The 19,736-nt window shown below is 48.1% G+C and overlaps 3 protein-coding genes across 3 annotated transcripts; 2 read left to right on the top strand and 1 right to left on the bottom strand.

The window, feature by feature from the left end:
- Positions 1 to 3,833: 3,833 nt before the first annotated feature.
- EAH_00017990 (hypothetical protein, conserved) lies at positions 3,834 to 8,404 on the top strand (the record flags this gene model as incomplete). The annotated part of the gene is made up of 7 exons (XM_013397566.1): positions 3,834 to 5,181; positions 6,082 to 6,167; positions 6,495 to 6,617; positions 6,936 to 7,028; positions 7,387 to 7,515; positions 7,759 to 8,184; positions 8,297 to 8,404. 7 exons carry the CDS (start codon positions 3,834 to 3,836, stop codon positions 8,402 to 8,404), a joined length of 2,313 nt encoding a protein of 770 aa, XP_013253020.1.
- A 1,041-nt stretch (positions 8,405 to 9,445) lies between these two features.
- EAH_00017980 (hypothetical protein, conserved) lies at positions 9,446 to 11,564 on the bottom strand (the record flags this gene model as incomplete). Its single annotated transcript, XM_013397565.1, has 4 exons — positions 9,446 to 9,832; positions 10,074 to 10,108; positions 10,296 to 10,381; positions 11,443 to 11,564. 4 exons carry the CDS (start codon positions 11,562 to 11,564, stop codon positions 9,446 to 9,448), a joined length of 630 nt encoding a protein of 209 aa, XP_013253019.1.
- A 601-nt stretch (positions 11,565 to 12,165) lies between these two features.
- EAH_00017970 (hypothetical protein, conserved) lies at positions 12,166 to 18,618 on the top strand (the record flags this gene model as incomplete). The annotated part of the gene is made up of 10 exons (XM_013397564.1): positions 12,166 to 12,591; positions 12,804 to 13,028; positions 13,544 to 13,736; positions 14,067 to 14,170; positions 14,253 to 14,520; positions 15,569 to 15,687; positions 16,158 to 16,607; positions 16,815 to 17,085; positions 17,257 to 17,495; positions 18,148 to 18,618. 10 exons carry the CDS (start codon positions 12,166 to 12,168, stop codon positions 18,616 to 18,618), a joined length of 2,766 nt encoding a protein of 921 aa, XP_013253018.1.
- Positions 18,619 to 19,736: the final 1,118 nt, after the last annotated feature.

Here is a 19,736-nt window from a genome sequence, read left to right as displayed (position 1 = left end):
TTGCTGCTGCGGGTGTTGCTTCTGCTGCTGCTGCTGCTCCTGGTGCTGCTGTTGCTGTTGCTGCTGCGGGTGTTGCTTCTGCTGCTGCTGCTGCTGCTACCAAATCTGCGGCTGCTGCTACCAAATCTGCTGCTGCTGCTACCACATCTGCTGCTGCTGCTACCACATCTGCTGCTGCTGCTGCTGCTGCTGTTTGTGTAGGGCGTGTGCTTTATTAAAAGAAAGTGCAGGTCTAAGAGACGTTCGATATCGGCTGGTGCCGGCGAAGTTAAAAGAAGAAATGTTTTGGAGACGCTTCTTTGGCTATGCGAGGCATACAATTAATAATCATGTATTACTTTTACTGTCTCTCTTTGTCTCTTTCTTCGTCCTTTCTCTCTTTTTTGCTGTCTCTCTTCTACTGTCTCTTCTTGTCTACTTCTTTCTCTCTCTTTTGATGTCTCTCTTTGTCTTTTGCTGTCTCTCTTTGTCTGTCTGTCTCGCTTTGTCTCTATCTGTCTCTGTCTGTCTGTCTCTGTCTCTGTCTCTGTCTCTCTGTCTCCTTGTGTCTCTCTGTCTCTCTCTGTCTGTCTCTCTATTTTTTTGTCTCTCTTTCTCTGTCTCTGTCTATTTGTCTCTCTTATTTTTTTCTGTCTCCTTTTCTGTCTCCTTAGTCTCCGTTCCCTCCAAACCCTAAACCCTAAACCCTAAACCTTGACCCATCCTCAAACCCTTCTGCCCCTCGGCCTGATGAAGTCTGTAGTGTTGCATGCAGCGTATTTGCAGCAGCAGCAAATCTGCTGCTGCTGTTGCTGCTGCTGCTGTCTCAGCAGCAGCAGCAGCAGGATCGCTTCCCTCACCGTGTATTCAGCTGCAGCAGAAATAAGCCCCTACGCACCTCTACTCAGACACCCACCTTGATAGAATGTATCTGCTGCTGCTGCTGCTGCTGCTGCTGCTTCTGCTGCTGCTGCTGTTGCTGGTGGCTTCAGGTGCTACGGTCTGTAGCGACGGAAGGAGACACATCTGCTGCAGCTACACCTCAGAATCCAGGTGTCTCCTTTAAGTCTCCTCTCCCCACAACCGTAGGACAGCCCCAATTAGGGGCCCCCCGGGGGGCCCCCTCTCTGGGGGGCCCCCCTCTAGGGGCCCCTAGGCCAGTTAATAACGCTGGGGCCTACTCAATGTTCTCACAGCAGAATGGAGACAGCAAGGGTCAGTATACTACACAACAGCAAACTGTGGGGGGCCCCGGGGGGGCCCCGGGGCCCCCTAGGGGCCCCCTAGGGGCCCCCTAGGGGCCCCCTAGGGATGTGCTGCACTCTCCCTGCCCCGTCTTTCTAACTTGCAATGTACGGCGTCCTCTTAGGGTTTAGGGGGTTTGTTTGCTTCACAGTGCGGGTGTATTATGCAGGGTCTGCAGGGGGCCCCAACGTGGCGTGCGAGCTCCCCGTCATCGAAGCAAGAAGTAATAGGGCCCCCTTGGGGGCCCCCCAAGGGCCCTTTTTAGGGGCCCCCATGGGGGCCCCCCAAGGGGCCCCTGAAATATATGGGGGGCCCCCAGGTGCCCCACGAATATACGGGGCCCCCCAAGGAGAGCTGAGCTCAGAGACATCAGCATGCAGAGGGGCCCCCCAGTGGCCCGTTGCAGCTACTCAAGGGGCCCCTGATGTTTAGGGGGCCCCCAGGGGGCCCTCTAAATATCAGGGGTTCCTAGGGGTCCCCTGATCTGTGGGGTGTCGGGGCCCCTGGGGGCCCCTCTTAACATCAGTGGGGGGGGCCCCGGGGGCCGTACGATCTATGGGGGGCCCCAGGGGGCCCCTGATCTGTATGAGGGTTTCAGGGGCCCCTGATGAACACCAGGGGCCCCCTAGGGGGCCCCTGATGTTGTGGGGGGCCCTTAATGTTGTGGGGCCCCCTAGGGGGCCCCTGATGCGTATGTTTTTGAGGTGTATAACGGATTTTTGTTTTATATTTTGTTTGTGGGTCTGAGAGAGAGAGAGAGAGAGAAAGAAGAAGAGACAGAGAGATAAACAGAAACAAACAATATAATATATATTATTATACATAATGTATATATCTATATCTATATATCTATATCTATATCTGTATCTATATCTATATCTATATCTATATATCTATATCTATATCTATATCTATATCTATATCTATATCTATATCTATATATCTATATATATTATATTATATAGAGAAAGCCTGTAGAGAGTACAGAGACAAACAAAGAAGAAGGAGACAGCTGGGGAGTGTGTTAGGAGACACAAGAGAGACATTCCTGTGCAAAAATAACTAAGCAGCAGACAGAGACACAAACAAACATAAAAAAAAAGATAAAAAGAAGTATATTAATAAAAACAAACGAAGAAAACAGAGCAGACAAAGCCCCTTCATATAAACAATTCATAAGGAGACAGTCCCCTTTATACAAATATAATTTATAAGGAGACAGTTTATTGAGGAGACAGTCTCCTGTCTCTGCTGCTGCAGCAACTGCTGCTGCAGCAGCAAGACGTGTCTCCTTTGGCTTAAGCTGTCTCCTTCCGTTCATAGGCAGACATGCAGCAGCAGCTATTTGTCTCTCAACTTAGATTTTACATTCTGCTGCTGCTGTTGCCGCTGCTGTTGCTGCTGCTGCTGCTGGTCCTCAACGAGAGGAGCGCAGCAGGAGCAGCAGCAACAGCTGCAGCAGCAGCAGCAGCAGCAGCAGCAGAAGCAGCAGCAGCAGAAGCAAAGGAAAACGTAAATCTATTTTTATGCTTCAAATTCCTTCAGATGATATTAGGGGCCCCAGGGATCCACGGGGGCCCCCTAGCGTTGGCTGGGAGCAGCTGCTGCTGTATTAGGGGCCCCAGGGATCCACGGGGGCCCCCTAGCGTTGGCTGGGAGCAGCTGCTGCTGCTGTTGCTGCTGCGCCTCATTGGTTTGTGTGTGCTGTGGTTTGCATTTGCTTTCTTTAGAGAGAAAAGTTAATGCATTAACAGCAAAATAATATTTATTTAATTGACGCATTTTAATTAAAAGCCTCCTAAACCCTAAACCCTAAACCCTCATAGCCGCTGCACCGAGGCGCGCGCGGTCGGCAGCGGCCGCCTAAACCCTAAACCCTAAACCCTAAACCCTAAACCCTAAACCCTAGCTTCTGCACCCTGGAGCTGATATTTGAGGTTAAGTATTTGACTTGCGGTTTTTTATGTTTATTTGTTGCTTTCTTGTTTAGAGAAGAACAGACAGAAGAGCTGTCTGCTGCTGCTGCTGCTGCTGCTGCTGCTGCAGCTGCTGCAGCTGCTGCTGCTCTTCGAGTCGTTGCGGCTAGCGTTGCTGCTGGAGTTTTTTCTTAGTTTTGTTTGTATATTTTTCTTTTTATATTATTCAAATAAACAAACTGCAGCACTGTCTCCTCTCTCAGCTGCCTATACACCTCAAAGAGAGTAAAGGAGACAGTCAGCACCGCCAGCCAGCTCGAGTGTAGTCACTGTTTGTCTCCTTTCGTCTCTCTTCTTCTTCGATACGCTGTCTCCTTCTCTACCGGGCTCATCAAAACCCTCTCGCTTTCCTACCTCCAGCTGCTGCAGCAGCAGCAGCAGCAGCAGAAGCCGCAGCAGAAGCCGCAGCGGCAGCAGCAGCAGCAGAAGCCGCAGCAGCAGCCGCAGCAGAAGCCGCAGCCACAGCAGCAGCAGCATCAACAGCAGCAGCATACACAGCATCTGCAGGATCCACAGCAGCAGTAGCAGCAGCAGCAGCAGCAGCAGCAGCAGCAGCAGCAGGAACTGCAGAGGCGTTATAGAGATTTTCTTTCCTTTTTCTTTTCTTTGTGCTGTCTCTTCAACTGTCTCCTAATGATAGACAGACAGAGGGCTGCGCTGCCCCCTATAGATTATCTTGTCTCGTTTGCTGCAGCAAACCCCCCTCGTGCTGGAGCTACAGCTTGGGAGGCCCTTCCTTGTACACCACCTGCTGCTGCTGCTGCAGCAGCAGCAGCAGCAGCAGCAGCAGATGGGGTAGGAGCCCCCGTCGCGCTGGGCCCCCCATCACCGCCTCTTTGTCTTCACTCTCCTCCTTACTCAGGTGTATATGCACTTAGCAGAAGCATAGAGAGATACTGCCCTCAAACATATCCAGACCCTCCTATTGCTGCTGCTGCTGCTGGGGGACAGCCCAGCAGCAGGTTTCTCGAAGCAGCAGCAGCAGCAGCAGCAGCAACGGCGCTGCAAGCACAATCAAGGGGCTTTCTAACAGGGACATACACCCCGCAGCAGCAGCAACAACAGCAGCAACCGCAGCAGCAGCAGCAGCAGCAGCAGGAACAACAGCTGCAGCATGCCCCTGCTTCTGTCTCTTTAAGTATATATCAGAGGGAGCAGTTAGGGGCCTCTGTTTGTCTGTCTCCTTCTGCTTCACAAAGAGATATAGAGACATTAAACCGTACAGCCGATGCCTCTGTCTCTGTCTCTACAAGCTGTCTCATCTCAAATACCTCTCATAACTCCGACGGGGCCCCTATCAACGCCTTTCTTTCTTCATCTCCTCCGCAAACCCCTACACACGGGCCCCCAGAGGGGTCCTTTGGGGGCCCCCAGGGGGGCCCCCAAAGGAGGCCCTCAGAGGGGCCCCTTAGGAGGCCCTCAGAGGGGTCCTTTGGGGGGCCCCTTAGGGGGCCCTCAGAGGGGTCCTTTGGGGGGCCCCCTGGGGGGCCCCTTAGAAGGCCCTCAGAGGGGCCCCTTGGGGGGCCCCCTGAGGGGTCCTTTGGGGGGCCCCCTGAGGGGCCCCCTAGTGATGGAGCGTCTCCGTTTTTGTCTGTTAGTGGTGCCGGAGATAATAGCTTAGAAGGAGAGCCTGAGAGAGCAAGAGACATAAGAAGAGACAGAGACAATAACAGCAGCAGTAGCAGCAGCAGCAGCAGCAACAACAGCTGGGGCCCCAAAGGAGACAAGGAGACACTTGAAACTGCTGCAGAAGACAGCCTTGATTGTGCTGAGGCGCTGCAGACGCTCCAGGAAGCCTTCAAAGGAAACAGAACACAGCAGCAGCAGCAGCAGCAGCAGCAGCAGCAGCAGCAGCAGCAGCAGCAAAGAGCTGCGTCTCTACCTAATTTTTCGCGATGTGAAGAGCTGCTGAGGCATAGCGAGAAGTTTGGAGGAGACAACAGAAGCAGACGCAGGGAACAAAGAGACACAAAAGAGACGGGTAAAGATATATAAGACAGATAAATATAAATGTATAGATAGACACAGAGACAGAGACAGATAAAAGTAGAGACAGAGACAGATAAAAGTAGAGACAGAGAGAGAGAGACGGAGAGAGAGAGAGAGACAGAGACAGCAGCAGAGACAGAAAAATGCTTCAAGCTGAGGTTGCTGCTGTCTAGTACCGCTGAAGCAGACGGAGCTGCTGTTGTTGCTGTTGCTGCTGCTGCTGCTGCTGCTCTTGTTGTTGCCTGCTGCTTTGTGCTGCTTGCGCTTGCTGCTCGCGGTGCTTCCTCTGCTGCTGCTGCTGCTTCTGCATTTGCTGCTGCTGGCGTTCTCACTCCCGCTTCTCAAAGTGCACCTGTTGCGACTGCTGCTGCTGCTGCTGCTGCTGCTGCTGCTGCTGCTGCTGCATGTACACCGCAGCAAGTGTTATTCTTTCTGTCTCTTTATTTGTTGTTGCTGTTGTTGTTTGGGGTGTACGTACAGCTGAGACTGACGAAGAAAATAGCTGAAGATCGCGCGGCCGATCAGATGAAGCAGCTTACAGACATGCAGCAAGCCCTAGACAAAGAGGTGCTGCTGCTACTGCTGCTGCTGTTGCTGCTGCTGCTGTTGATGCTGCTGCTGCTGATGCTGCTGTGTCTGTCGATGCTGTTGCTGCTGATGCTGTCGCTACTGCTGCTGCTGTTGTTGTTACTGCTGCTGCTGTTGCTGCTGTTGCTTCTGCTGTTGTTGCTGTTGCTGCTGCTGCTGCCGTTTAGGCCTCTGTATACAGGTTAAACATAAACAAGCACAGCAAAGGAAATAAAACAACAGCCAGACCAGCAGCAGCAGCAGCAGGAGCAGCAGCAGCAGAGAGAGTGTTGTTGCTGCTGTGCTTGCTGCTGCTTCTCTTCAGGCGGGTCTACATGCAGCAGACAAGCGGCTGCTTCAGCAAACGCAAGCGGAGTTGCAGACACTAAGAGAAGAACTACAGAGACAAAAGTAAAAAACAAATAAGCATTCGGGTGTATACGCAGCTTTAAAACAAACAATCTGTCGGCTTTCAGGTGTATGCGCACCTCAGGCCGTCGCTTAATCACTGCGGTGTATATGCAGCTTATATTTTCTGTATATTCAGGTGTATATGCAACTTATATTGTTTGTATATTCGGGTGTATATGCAGCTTAAAACATCTGTACATTCAGGAGTATATGCAGCTTATCTAGAGCTAAATTAAAACCTTTTCTATGAAGTGCTGGATCTCATATCCTCTTGCTGCTGCTGTTGCTGCTGCTGCTGCTGCTGCTGCTGCTGTTGTGCGCAGACAGCTGGCTGTCAACCAGAAGAAGCTAGAGTCTCCAATTGCGTCTCCTTCGCTTCGGACGGGGCAGAGACAACTTGCTGAGGGCCTCAGCAACAAAGAAATGAAAGAATTGCTAGAAGAAGCGGTCGTCAGTCTACAGGGCTAAGGGTTTAGGGTTTAGGGTTTAGGGTTTAGGGTTTCCACTTGGGGTGTATACATAAGCATATATATATATATATATTATATATATGCATATATATATACTTATACATATACATGCATGTACATATATATATGCATGATATATATATATATATATATATATAATATGTATATATATATTATATTATATTTTTGTGCGGTTAGATTTGGAGCCCAGGGCTGCAGCTTCTCCATTTGCGCATGGTGTGCCTGAACTGAGGGTTTAGGGTTTAGGGTTTAGGGTTTAGGGTTTGTTGTGTCATAGAGCAACTACTGCGACTTGCAACGAGAGGCGGAGTTCTTAAGGCGGGAGGTGCGCCAGCTGAGAGACGGGCACACAAACCCCACCATAGAGAAGGTATATATATATATATATATATTATATAATATATATATTATATTATATATATTATTTATATATATTGTTTATATATATAGATGTGTATTTCTGTGTGGCTGTTTGTCTGTCTATCTGTCGGTCTAGCTATCTATTTATCTCTATATATCTATGCGTCTATCTATCTATTTATTTATCTATTTATCTATCTATATATCTTTCTATGTATCTGCCTATCCATTAATATATATCTACCTATCTATCTAGCTAACTATCTGGCTAGCTAGATAGCTAGCTATGTAGCTAGCTAGCTATCTATCCAGCTAGCTAGCTAGAGTTGTGGCGTCGGGTTATGTGCGGCCTATTGTCTTTTTTTCAGCTTTGTTCGGAGCAACGGCGGCTGCAGCAAGAAGTAGAGACGAAGGAAGCAGCAATAGGCCGCTGGGAGGCGTTTGCTGCTGCTCTGGGGTGTATCTTGAGCTCGGAAGGGCAGACAGAAGCCGCATGCGTAAGCAGCAGCCCAGCAGCAAACCCTCTTTGCTCTCTCCTCTTGCTGCTCTCTGTCTCCTCCTAATTAGCTGTCTCCACAGACTGCCCTAGGGTTTAGGGTTTAGTTGCTAGGGTTTAGGGTTTAGATGCTAGGGTTTAGATGTTAGGGTCTAGGGGGAAGACAACCACACACAGAGGCTGCTACTACTGCTGCTGCTGCTGTGCTGCTGCTGCTGCTGCTGCTGCTGCTGCTGCTGTGCAGGTGGGGCGGGTGCGTGAAGAAGTAAACAAAGTTCTCGGCCGCAGCATTCTGCTGTATGAACCCCTTATCCTAGACAACAAGCAGCAGCAGCAGCAGCAGCAGCAGCAACATTCGCTACGCCAGCTGGAATCCAACAGGGGGGCCTCCCGCAGCCCAAGTCTAGGCCGGGGCAGCAGCAGCAACAGCAGCAGCAAAGTTGCTTCACATGAAGGACAGAGTGTGAACACTGCTGCTCCCCGCAGCTTTAGAGCTCAACAAAAGACAGAAGCAGCAGCAGCAGAAGGCCCCCAGCTTGGAAGCAGCAGCAGAAGCAACAGCAGCAGCAGCAGCAAGAGCAGCAGCAGCAGCAGCAGCAAGGTCAGCCGCCCTGCCTTGAAGCTCCCTGAGCCCCCAGCAGCAGACGCAGAGATGTCTCGCTTTACTTCTGTAAGAGCACAGATTGAAAGATATAACAAACAAAGACAGCAAAAATAAATAGAAGTTTAAATTACTTAAATGCATATTGCTGCACTCGATGAAGTCTGCTGCTGCTGTATAGCCACCCCACATACACACGCTGCAGCACAAGCAGCAGCAAGAAGCAGCAGCAGCAAGAAGCAGCAGCAGCACTTGGGGCAGCAGCAAGAACCAGCAGCAGCAAGAATAAGCAGCAGCAGCAACATGCAAAACGCTCTCCTGCTCCCAGGCGGACTCCGCCAAGAGCTGCTGCTGCTGCTGCTGCTGCTGCTGTTGCTGCTGCTGCTGCTGGCCCTTCAGTTTTATGGGTACATCTTACGTATAATACAACTGCATATATTGAAAATTAATATTATGCACTGAATATACTTTACAGACTGTCTATTAGAATATATATATCTTTATATCTATATATATATATATATGTATATATATATATATTTATATCTATATCTACAATATATACAATACAATACACAATAAAGACAGAAGCAGAGGGGGTTAAAATTTGACAGCACTAACAGCAAAACCCCAAACCCCTAAAACCCCTGTTAATGCTGCTCTTGCCGCTGCTGCTTCTGCTTCTGCTGCTGTTGCTGTTGCTGCTGCTGCTGCTGCTGCTGTTGCTGTTGCTGAGAAGCACGCCCTCTGCTGCCTGAAGGCCACCTTAAATAGAGAAAAGAGGGGCCTCCAGATGGCCGCGTAGCTGCGCATACACCCGAAGAGTTGGGGTGTACATGCAGCTCGGGTTGTTTGCATTACAACTTCCTGTCTCTGTTCTAAATTGATTATTTTAAATAAATTTGATAAATTAATTAAAGGGCGACGAACGCAGCACCCCCTGAAGGCAAATGAAAACAAACTTCTTCTCCAGCACATCTCCTCGTTATCACAACAAAAAACAATAAATTTATATACTCTTCTAAGGGGGCCCCCAAGGGCCCTCACAAGGCCCCAGAGGGTACAGACGGGGCCCCCAGCTAAAGGGGCAAAGGGGGGCCCTGAGGCCCCTCCACCAGATGAAAGGGGGCCCTTCGAATTCCTTACAAAAGGGGTATGTGGGGGCCCCAAGGGGCCCCCACATACCCCAAGGGGCCCCCAGGGTGGCCCCCGTACCTCTTAAGGGCCCCCTATAAGCAAGGCGCCCCCAGGAAGGCCCCTAACAAGCCGCAAGAAGCCCCCAAGGGGCCCCAAGGGGCCCCCAAGGGGGCCCCGGTATCTTAAGGGCCACCTATAAGTCAATACCTTCGTCGAATCTTTTAGAGGAGGGGTCAGTAAGGTCTAGAGATTGCATGCGCTCTGATAGCCCCGAACCCCCTTCTGCTGCTGCATCTGGTGTTGCTGTTGATGCAGCTGCTGCTGGTGCTGCTTCTGCAGGTGTTGTTGCTGCTGTTTCTGTTGCTGGAGGTGTGCGTGCTGCTGTTGCGGCTGCGGATGCCGGTGCTGCTGCTGCGGCTGCTGCTGCTGCTGCTGCTGGTACGGTTGCAGCAGTGCAGGAGTCTCTGCACGCCCCCAGGGCTTCCATTTTGTCTTTAATTTGCTGCAGCCTTTCTTCTTTTTTCGCTAAGGCGATGATATTCTCTGCAACAGCATCAACCAACTCGGGGTCCTTTCCTTCCTGCAGGACAGCAGCAGTGGCAGCAGCGACTCTGGAGTGTACGCACACCTTCTTGCGTTCAATGATAGAGCAGAAGCAGCAGCAGGAAGCAGCAGCAGTCAACAGCGGAAGCAGAAAACAGCAGCGGCCACGAGCAGCAGCAACACACACCAGCGTCAAATAGCAGTAGCCGGCAGCAACAGCAACAAAAGAGCAGCAGAAAAGGGGTAATGATTATGCAAAGGAGCATCAAAAGTCTTACGGGGTCAAATTCTTGAATTTCTCTGTTTGAGCGTTCTGCAGCAGCCACAACAGCAACAGCAACAGCAGCAGCAGCAGCAGCAGCAACGGTTGCAGCAATGTATCGGCTTGCTCTGTGAATGATGAAAGGGGATTCCTGAAATACTGTTGCTGCCATTTGGAAACTGAGGGTGAATTAAGAAACTGCTGGTGGAGAGGGGAGGAAGAAGGTCTGTTTTCTCACTAAGATGTGAAATAGCATTTTCTATCTCTTTTGCAGCATCTTGAAGAACTCCCAAGTCGTCTGGAAGCTCCTTTTGAAGGCCCAAGCTAAGAGAAACCGCCGTCCGGGCTTTGTTTGGAGGTAAATAAATCTCCATAGCGTCAAGAAGCAGCAGTAGGAGCAGAGTTCAATTTGTTGGTGCTGTGGTGCCGGTGCTGCTTCTGAAGGGCGCTCAAACGAAAGGGTTCAAGGCAGCAGCAGGTGATTGGAAATATTATAAAGCAAAATTCACAAGTTTTCCTCACAGTTCTACAAGACGGAAAACTTTCGTTCATGAATTCATGAAGAAAATGCATGCAGAAACGCCGCGACGGTGAAAGATCGCTGGTAATGATACCACGGGAAAAAGCGGAAAAGCGTCTAAAATTTGCTGCTCATTTGTTTTGTTGTGCAATGTACAAACGGTTTTAATGAATAAAATGCAAAAAAGATGAAATATTACTCCGCTTCCCACTGCTGATTCTGCTGAGGCGCGGCCGCTGCCGACACCCGTGCAAGTTCTGCGGTGTATACTCAGCTCACCGAAACCGTGTTTGTCTATTTTGTGTATTTCAGCATGTTTTCCACTTCTCTCTTCATTTATATTATCTACAACTAGCTGCCTATATATACACCAGACGGAACAACGCTGCTTGGCTGCTGGGAGGCGTATTCCGCCTCTGCCTTCCTGCTCCTCCACGAAGGGGAGAGCAGAAGGATCTTGAGTGTTTTTAATTTCATTTTTTGTGAAAACAGGTGTTAATTTGATTCATATATTACTCTACAGGATTTGTCTGTTCAGAGAAACGCCCTGTCAGTACGGCTGCACTCAAACGGCTCGCCCACCACCTTGACCCTGAATTTCATCTTTCTTTCCGGTGTATCTGCACCTCCTTTTCTCTGCGTATTCCTTTCTTGCACCTCCAGCCTCTATCTCCGGCTCTGCATGCATGGATTCCCCATAGGCGATCAACGCCCTCTCTTCTCCCCCCCAGGAATACATACAATATAGTATTCCTTTGTGATATATATATATATATACATATATATATATATATATAACTCTTTAGAGTATCCTTTGGCTGCTTATTCTTGTAGAAGCTTCTGCGTTATCCGTGCCCTTCCTTACCCCAATGGGATCTCCTCAGGGAGGGGAGGCGGTTGAGGCTGCTCCCCCTCCTCTAACTGAAGGAGAACATGCATTTTATTCTCAGCAGCCAGTATGTCATGTTGCAGCTCGTGAATTCTCATTTGATCCTGCAACAACTTTAAGCGTCTTTTATGATGCACAACATCGACGAGTGCTGCACCAACAAAAAGAATTGCTGCATGTATACAGCCTCTCTAACGCTAAAAATACGAAACTACAGAATGGCTATCCTATACGGTACGTCATTTCTTACTTTTTTATTAAATTTGTTTGGGTGTCTTTAATACTCTATTTACGCTTGAATATGTTTATCTTTAATCGAATAATACTCCTTGTTTATTCTTGAAGACATATATATATATATATATATAACCGTTTTAATAACAATATTGTATTAAATATATATCTATATATATATATATATATATCTTCGTATATATAATATATATATGTATTTAATATAATATTCATATATATATAAAATAATAATACAGGAAGTTATAATTATATATAATCACATCAGCATCGTCCGCAGCATCTACTTCCTTTATAAACAAGAGACGAAATAACAGCTCTCCCCTCTCTTTCTCTTCTTTCTTTTGTCTCTCTTGCTGTTTGCATGCATCTCTTTGTCTTTGCTGCTGCTGCTGCTGCTGCTGCTGCTGGTGCTGCTGCAGGTTCGTCAAGCCTAAGTGCAAGCTCATGTCCTTCTCTCCGTGCGGTTCCTTCCTCCTATACGTAACAGCACCCCCTGGGGAGTGCAGCAGCAGCAGCAGCAGCAGCAGTTCTGCAGGTGCTGCTGGGGGGCCCCCTGTCTCAGGGTCTTGCTGCGGTACAGAAGGAGTTATAGAGGGCGGGGGGCCCCCTCCAGCTGTACAGCAGGAGGTAGGCATCATTGATATATTTGGAGACGAGTGCCTTACTACTTTCATCCCTCTTAGAGGCGGAAGCATCTGCGAAGAGGTTCCAGGGGTGCTGCAGGCTTTCTGGGCTGGGTCATCCTCTCCTGCAGCAGCAGCAGCAGCAGCAGCAACAGCAGCAGCAACAGCTAAAACAGCAACACCTCCTGCAACAGCTGATGCCTCTCTGGTGGTTGTTATCACACAAAAAAGCGTAGAGCTCTTCAAGGTAAGCTGAATAATACGTACATGCATGCATACATGCATGCATGCATGCATGCATGTACGTACAGCCCAGCAACGGGGTGTACATGCAGCTTAAGACCCCCTTTTTTTCGCGACTTGTCTCTTTTCTTTGTTCTCAGTTTATGCACAGCGGAAGGACGCTGCATGCACTGAAAAAGATAGCGCAAAACGCACTTCTTGCTTGGGTGTTGCCAGCCCCTGCACAAAGGAGACAGACAGGAGGCCCCCCTGACGGCGATGCTGCTGCTGCTTCTACTGCTCCGCAGCAGCAGCAGCAGCAGCAAAGTTCAGCAGCAGCAGCAGCAGCAGCAGCTGCTGCTGCTGCTGCTGCTGCAACACCATCGGGGCCTTCTGTGTTTGTCGTTGCTGTCGCCCAGCGAACCTTGCAGCCTTTTCTGCTGGAGCCCCGAACACTGGCGAGTCTATAAACCCTAAACCCTAAACCCTAATACTCCTTCTAAACCCTAAACCCTAATACTCCTTCTAAACCCTAAACCCTAATACTCCTTCTAAACCCTAAACCCTAATGCTCCTTCTAAACGCTAAACCTTAATACTCCTTCTAAACCCTAAACCCTAATACTCCTTCTAAACCCTAAGCCTTAATGGTCCTTGCATGCTCTAAGCTGTGCATTTGCTAAACCCTAAACCCTCAACCATTTCAACCCTAGACCCTCCCTACTCTTACCTGCATTCATTTAGGGTTTAGGGTTTGTACCTGAGGATTAGGGTTTGTGGTTAGTGAAATAATAGGGTTTAGGGTTTATTGTTTATTGCATAGGGTTTATTGTTTGTGGTTTGTGATAGATTAGGGTTTAAGAAAGTGTCGATGAGGGTATAGGGTTTATAGTTTGCGTTGTATTAGGGTTTGAAGATGAGGTTGATGAGGGTTTAGGGTTTATCTAGGGTTTAGGGTTTGCGTTTTTGTGCGTATAGAGCTTACTAAGACTAGCAAAGATAGAGCTCAATCTCCCGCTCTGGCAGTCCCTTGAATATCGAGATGTAACACTCTTTTGTTTATATAACACAATATATTGTATACATGCAGATCCGCATGCAGGAAGAGTTTCTTTAAGAGCAATAACGGGCCCCCTTGAGCCTGATACTGTCTTAGATGCTCTAGCCCCAGGTAAACAAACAAATACATGAAAATATATTCTTTACGTACTCTCTTATCTTTTCTGCTTCACTCTAATGCCGCTATGTGCAGTCTTTTACTCAATATAACAATATTATGCTAGCTATTCATATAGACATTATATAAAATTAAGTTATATATATATATTTATATTTATTTATTTATTTATATTAATATTTATTTATTTATGTTTATATATGCATGTATAGATGCATTTTATGCATGTATAAAATTATACACACAAAAATAAATATAAGGGTTTAGGGTTTAGGGTTTAGGGTTTAGGGTTTAGGGTTTAGGGTTTATGGTGTGTTGTTTTAGGAGAGTTGCAGCTACTAGCCCTAGACAACATGATAGTAGTTTATCATGCAGGTCTTGAATTAGTATTGCTGTATGATCTTCAACAAGGTGTATCAGGAGGGGGTGTAGGTGGGGAGGGGGCCCCCGGGGGGCCCCCTAAGGGGTGAAGCTGCTAAGGGTGTGAGGGCCCTGACGCCTCTTTTAAAGGGTACAGCATTAGCTTTAATGAAACCCCCTATGTTTGGTGTTCGAGGATTGAAAGGAGACAGTGCAGCAGAAGAAGGAGACACAAAAACAGATGCAGCAACTGCAACAGCAGCAACTGCAACAGCAACAGCAGCAACAGCAGCAACAGCAGCAGGGACAGGGATAACAGCAACAGCAGCTGCAGCAGAAACTCCAGCAGCAGCAGCAGCAGCAATTCTTAATGCTCAGGAATCGCTTACAGATGTTGAGCTGCAAGCGCCTAACCTCGGTGAGGAGACAAAATATACGGCAGAGACAGAGACAGAGACAGAGACAGAGACAGATATGTAAAGATACAGACAGATATATAGACAGGGACAGATAGAAAGACAGAGACAGAGACAGATATTAAAGACAGAGACAGAGATAAAGAGAGAGACAGAGACAAATATAAAGACAGAGACTAAGGAGACGCACACGCAGAAGACAGAGACAGAGATAAAGACAGACAGAGACAGAGACGGAAATAAAGACAGAGACAGAGGAGACAGAGACAGAGACAGAGACAGAGGAGACAGAGACAGAGGGACAGAGAGCAGAGCGTTTGGGGTGTGATGCCCCGCTTTGTCTCTGTCTCCTTTTGTGTGTCTGCTGTTTTCTTTGTTCTGTCTGTCTCCTCATCTGTGTCTGTCTGCATATTTGTCTGACCCTGTCTGCTTTGTCTCCTTCTTTGTGTCTCTATTTGTCTCTCTCTGTCTCTATATCTTTGCTTCTCTCTGTCTGTCTGCTTATCTCTATTTCTGTCTCTATCTCTTTCTTTGTCTCCCTGTTCGTCTGTCTCTGTCTCAGTCTCTATCTCTGTCTCTATCTCTTTCTTTGTCTCTCTGTCTCTATCTCTTTCTTTGTCTCTCTGTCCCTTTCTCTGTCTTCTTCTTTTTCTTTGCGTCTCTATTTGTCTCTCTCTGTCTCCTTCTGTCTCCTTCTGTCTCCTTCTGTCTCCTTTTTGTTTATCTCTGTCTTTGACTTCTCCTTTTATCTTTTTTTTGTCTCTTTCTGTCGCTGCCTGGCGGCCCTGTTGCTTCCTTTCTTCTTTAATTGTCTCTTTTATTTATCTGTCTCCTTTCTCTCTCTTTTGTTTATCTGTCTCTTCTGTCTCTTATATTTATCTGTCTCCTTTGTCTTTTATATTTATCTCTTTATTTACCTCTCTGTCTCTCTCTCTGTCTTTCTGTTCACATTTATCTGTCTCCTCTATCTCTCATCTCTCTCTCTTTATTTATATACATCTTTATATTTATTTGTTTATATTTATTTATTTATTTATTTGTTTTAATTAGGGCTAGCGACTTTTGTGTCTCCTGACATCGTCATAGACTGTCAGTGCGGTGCTGTCTACCGCGTTGAGTTAAATATTCACGCCCTCATTCACCGTCTCCTTAAAGAAAAGCAATCGCTTGTGAGTATATTATTGTTCTTTATTTGTCTCTTTATTTGTCTCTTTATCTGTCTCCTTATCTGTGTCTTTATCTGTCTCTTTACCTGTCTCTTCTTCTGTCTCTTTATCTGTCTGTCTCTTTATCTGTCTGTCTCTTTATCCCTCTGTCCCTTTATCTGCTTGTCTGTTTATCTCCTTTTCTCTTCGTCTGTTTGTCTCTTTATCTGTTTGCCTCTTCATATATTTGTCTCTTTATCTGTCTCTTTGTCTGTCTCTCTTTGTTGCTGTCTCTTTATCTGTCTCTTTGTCTGTATATCTGTTTATCTGTCTCCTTATCTTTGTGTCTCTTTATCTGTCTGTCTCTATATTTGTCTCCTTTATTTGTCTCTTTATTTATATCCTTTATCTGTCTCCTTATTTGTCTCCTTCTGCTGCTGCTGCTGCTGCTGTTGCTGCTGCTGCTGTTGCTGCTGCTGCTGCTGCTGCTGCAGTGTGCAGCAGTAGAAGTGCTGCAGAATAGATCGAACTGTAAGGCGGAGGTGCTGCGGCTGACGCTGCATGCGCTGCGGTTGGAGACGCCTCTTGCGGCACTACAGCATTTGCTGCTGCTGCTGAATATAAAATATAGAAATGCAATAGAGCAGGTCCCTCTGTCTCTTCTAGCAGCAGCAAAGCAGCAGCAAGCCTCAACTGATGCTGCTGCTGCTGCTGCTGCTTCTGACGGAGGGGGGCGAGCTGCTGCTGGTGCTGGAGAAAAGGCTTCAGGCGCGTTGGACTCTGCAGCAGCAGCAGCAGCAGCAGCAGCAGCAGCAGCAGCAGCAGGGGCCTCAAGCGGGCGTGCTACTATACCTCTTGAGTTGCTGCTGCAGTCTGTAGGCAGCCAGACAGTAATAACAGAGAGAGATATTGTTCAGAGTGTGTTCCTTCCTTATGCATATCAAGTGAGTCTATATTTAAACAGTTTTAAAGATACTTACCTCTTGCTACGCCAGGGCTCTACCTTATCAGTCCTGCTGCTGTTGCTGCTGCTGCTGCAGTTGTTGCTGCTGCTGTTGCTGTTGCTTGGGTGCGCTGGGACGAAATGCTGCTTCTGCTGAATCCTGCTGCTGCTGTTGCTGTTGCTGTTGCTGTTGCTGTTGCTGCTGCAGCACTACAATCTGCCGCCCCACACTTCGCTGCTGGACTCGTGTTTTGCTGCTGCTGACGAGCCAACAGCAGCAGGAGAAGCAGCAGGAAGTGCGTCGAAGGCCTCTCCTGCTGCTTCTTGCTGCTTGACTCAGCGCAGCAGCAGCAGCAGCATCGCCCCCTATATGCTGCAGGTGGCAATGGAGTACACTCGGACGCTGCTGCTGCTGCAGATATTTCCTCACAAAGTGCTGCAGGCTTTTCTGTTTGATTGCTGCGTCTTCTTTAAAAGAGGTCAAACCCTCAACAAAGGGTTTAGGGTTTAGGGTTTTAGGGTTTAGCAAGCAGTAATCGCAGCAACAGCTACAGCATCAGCTACGGCAGCATCAGTCGCAGCACCAGCATCAGCAGCAGCAGTAGCAGCAGCAGCAGCACTTTGATAGCTTGTGAATGCTGTGCGATCAGGCGATTTGCTGCGGCAGCTGCTGCAGTATCATTTGCTGCTGGACTCTGGAGACATGCTGGGGAGGTTAGTTGCGGTGTGGAGACAGCTAGCAGCAGCAGCAGGAGCAGCAGCAGCAGGCAGCAGCAGCGCAGCAGCAGCAGCAGCAGATGAACGCTGGCTGCGCCAAGCCTGCCTTGATGCTGCACTAAGGCTGCGGCGCTGGGATATCATTGTCTCTATTCTTCTTGCTACTAAGCAGGTATTTGTTTTATTTATTTGTCTCCTTCTTTCTCTCCTTCTGTCTCTGTCTCTCTGTCTCTGTCTCTCTGTCTCTGTCTGTGTCTCTCTCTGTCTTTGTCTCTCTCTCTCTCTCTGTCTCTGTCTGTCTTTGTCTGTCTCTTCATCTCTTTGTCTCCGTCTCTGTCTCTGTCTCCGGCTCTGTCTCTGTCTCTCTGTCTCTCTGTCTCTGTCTCTGTCTCTCTGTCTCTGTCTTTGTCTCTGTCTGTCTCTCTGTCTCTGTCTGTCTTTTTTTGTCTCCTTTCTTTTTTCTTCACTGTCTCCTTTTATGTGTCTCCTTGTCTTCTGTTGTCTCCCTTCTGTCTCCTTTTGTCTTTGTCTGTATTCTTCTTGGTCTTGGTTGTGCTGCTGCTGCTTCTGTTGTTGCTGCAGCTGTTGCTGCTGCAGCAGAAGTTAGATATATGTCTGTATGATTGTCTCCTTCTTCTGTCTCTTCTCCTCTGTCTCCTTTGTGTCTCTCTGTCTCCTTTTGCTGCTGCTGCTGCTGCTGCTGCAGCTCATATGGTTTTTCATGTGTATGTCCTCTGCTGCTGCTGCTTCTGATGTTACTGCTGTTGCTGCTGCTGCTGGCCCTGCTGCTGCTGCTGCTGCTGCTGCTGCTGTTGCTGCTGCAGCAAAAGGAGATAATCCCTTTCTTGCGGCGCCACGACGCTCACGAATTTCCTTTAAAAGTAATTCTTCATCAGGTTGCTGCTGATGTAGAGACGCAGCAGGAGCAGCCGGGGCTGCTGCAGCAGCTGCTCGCTACAATTCGTGCGTGGGAGAGTGAAGCACAAGCAGCAGCAGCAGCAGCAGCAGCAGCACCGGCAGCAGCAGCAGGAACATCACAAGCAGCAGCAACTCGCGTTTGTCTACCCCCAAACCTACAAGACTGCGTTGCTTGGCTGCCCGGTGTTAAGGAGAAGCAGCAACACGCAGCAGCAGCAGCAGCAGCAGCAGCAGAAGCAGCAGCAACCCCACATACTAAGGACCCTCAGCTTATTAAAGCTATCGGAGAGATAGAAAGAGAAGCATCTGAGGCCCCTCCTGTGGAGGGAGAAGATGATGCAGCAAGCGGGTGGCAGGCGCTGCAGCAACTCGATTAAACCCTAAACCCTAAACCCTAAACCCTAAACCCTAAGGGGTGTCTCCGGTGGGGTGTGTCTGTGTGTGTGAGGGCAGCAGCTGTCTCTCTTTTATCTCTGCTCTTGCAGCATTTGCTGTCTCTTCTTTGTCTCCTTTCTGCTGCTGTCTCTCTCTCTGCTGCTGCGCATGAGAGAAGAGACAGCAGACACACTCATTCGAGCCGCTGAGGGGTGCCGCAGGCAGTTTGCTGCTGCTGCTGCTGCAGTTTGCTGCTGCTGTGGATGCAGTTTGCTGCTGCAGCTGTTGATGCAGTTTGCTGCTGCAGCTGTTGATGCAGTTTGCTGATGCTGCAGTTTGCTGCTGCTGCTGCTACTGCTGCTGCAGCAGCAGCAAACAGTCTCCTTGCGGGTCTCTATTTCTCCCTTGTACTGTCTCCTTTTATTTTATTTGTTTCGTCTGTCTCTCGCTGCTGCCGTTTGGCTGTTCTCTGTCTCCTTCTTTGTTTAGTAAGTATAATTAAAAAGAGACAAATAGAGAGACAATAAAGAGACAAAAGAGACAGATTAGAAAGCAGACAGATAGAAAGGAGACAGATAGGCAAAAGGAGACAGGTATTATAAAGGAGACAAGCAAGCAAAAGGAGACAGATAGGAAGGAAATAGATAGAGAGTCAAACAAAGACAAAAGGAGACAAATAAAAAACAGATAAACAGACAAAGGGAGACAGACGGAAGGAGACAAATAAAAAAGGAGACAGACAAACAAAAGGAGACAAACAGAAGAGAGGGAAGCACCCAAAAGGAGACAAATATAAAAGGAGACAGACAAACAAAAGGAGACAGACAGCAAACAGAGACTGGCGACCTGAAGAGACACCGCAGCCTCTGCCTTTGCCTCTACGTCTGTTCCTCTTAAATTTAGTAAATGTTTAATTAAAAGATATGCAGGTCTCTCCTTAGGCGTCTCCTTAATATGTCTCTTCTGATATGTCTCTCTTCAGCTGTTTCTCTGAGACTGTCTTCTTCTAGCTGTCTCTCTACCTGTCTCCTGTCCCCTTAGCTGCTTACATTAGGCATATATATATATATATATATATAACTGCGCTGTCTGCTCCTAAGGGGCCCCCTTAGGGTTTATA

The sequence above is a fragment of the Eimeria acervulina genome, genomic scaffold (assembly GCF_000499425.1).
Source record: "Eimeria acervulina Houghton genomic scaffold, Eah_scaff116, whole genome shotgun sequence".
Taxonomy (NCBI): Eukaryota; Apicomplexa; class Conoidasida; order Eucoccidiorida; family Eimeriidae; genus Eimeria; species Eimeria acervulina.
The sequence above is the reverse complement of the archived record's forward strand: the minus strand, read 5'-3'. Positions and strand labels throughout refer to the sequence as shown.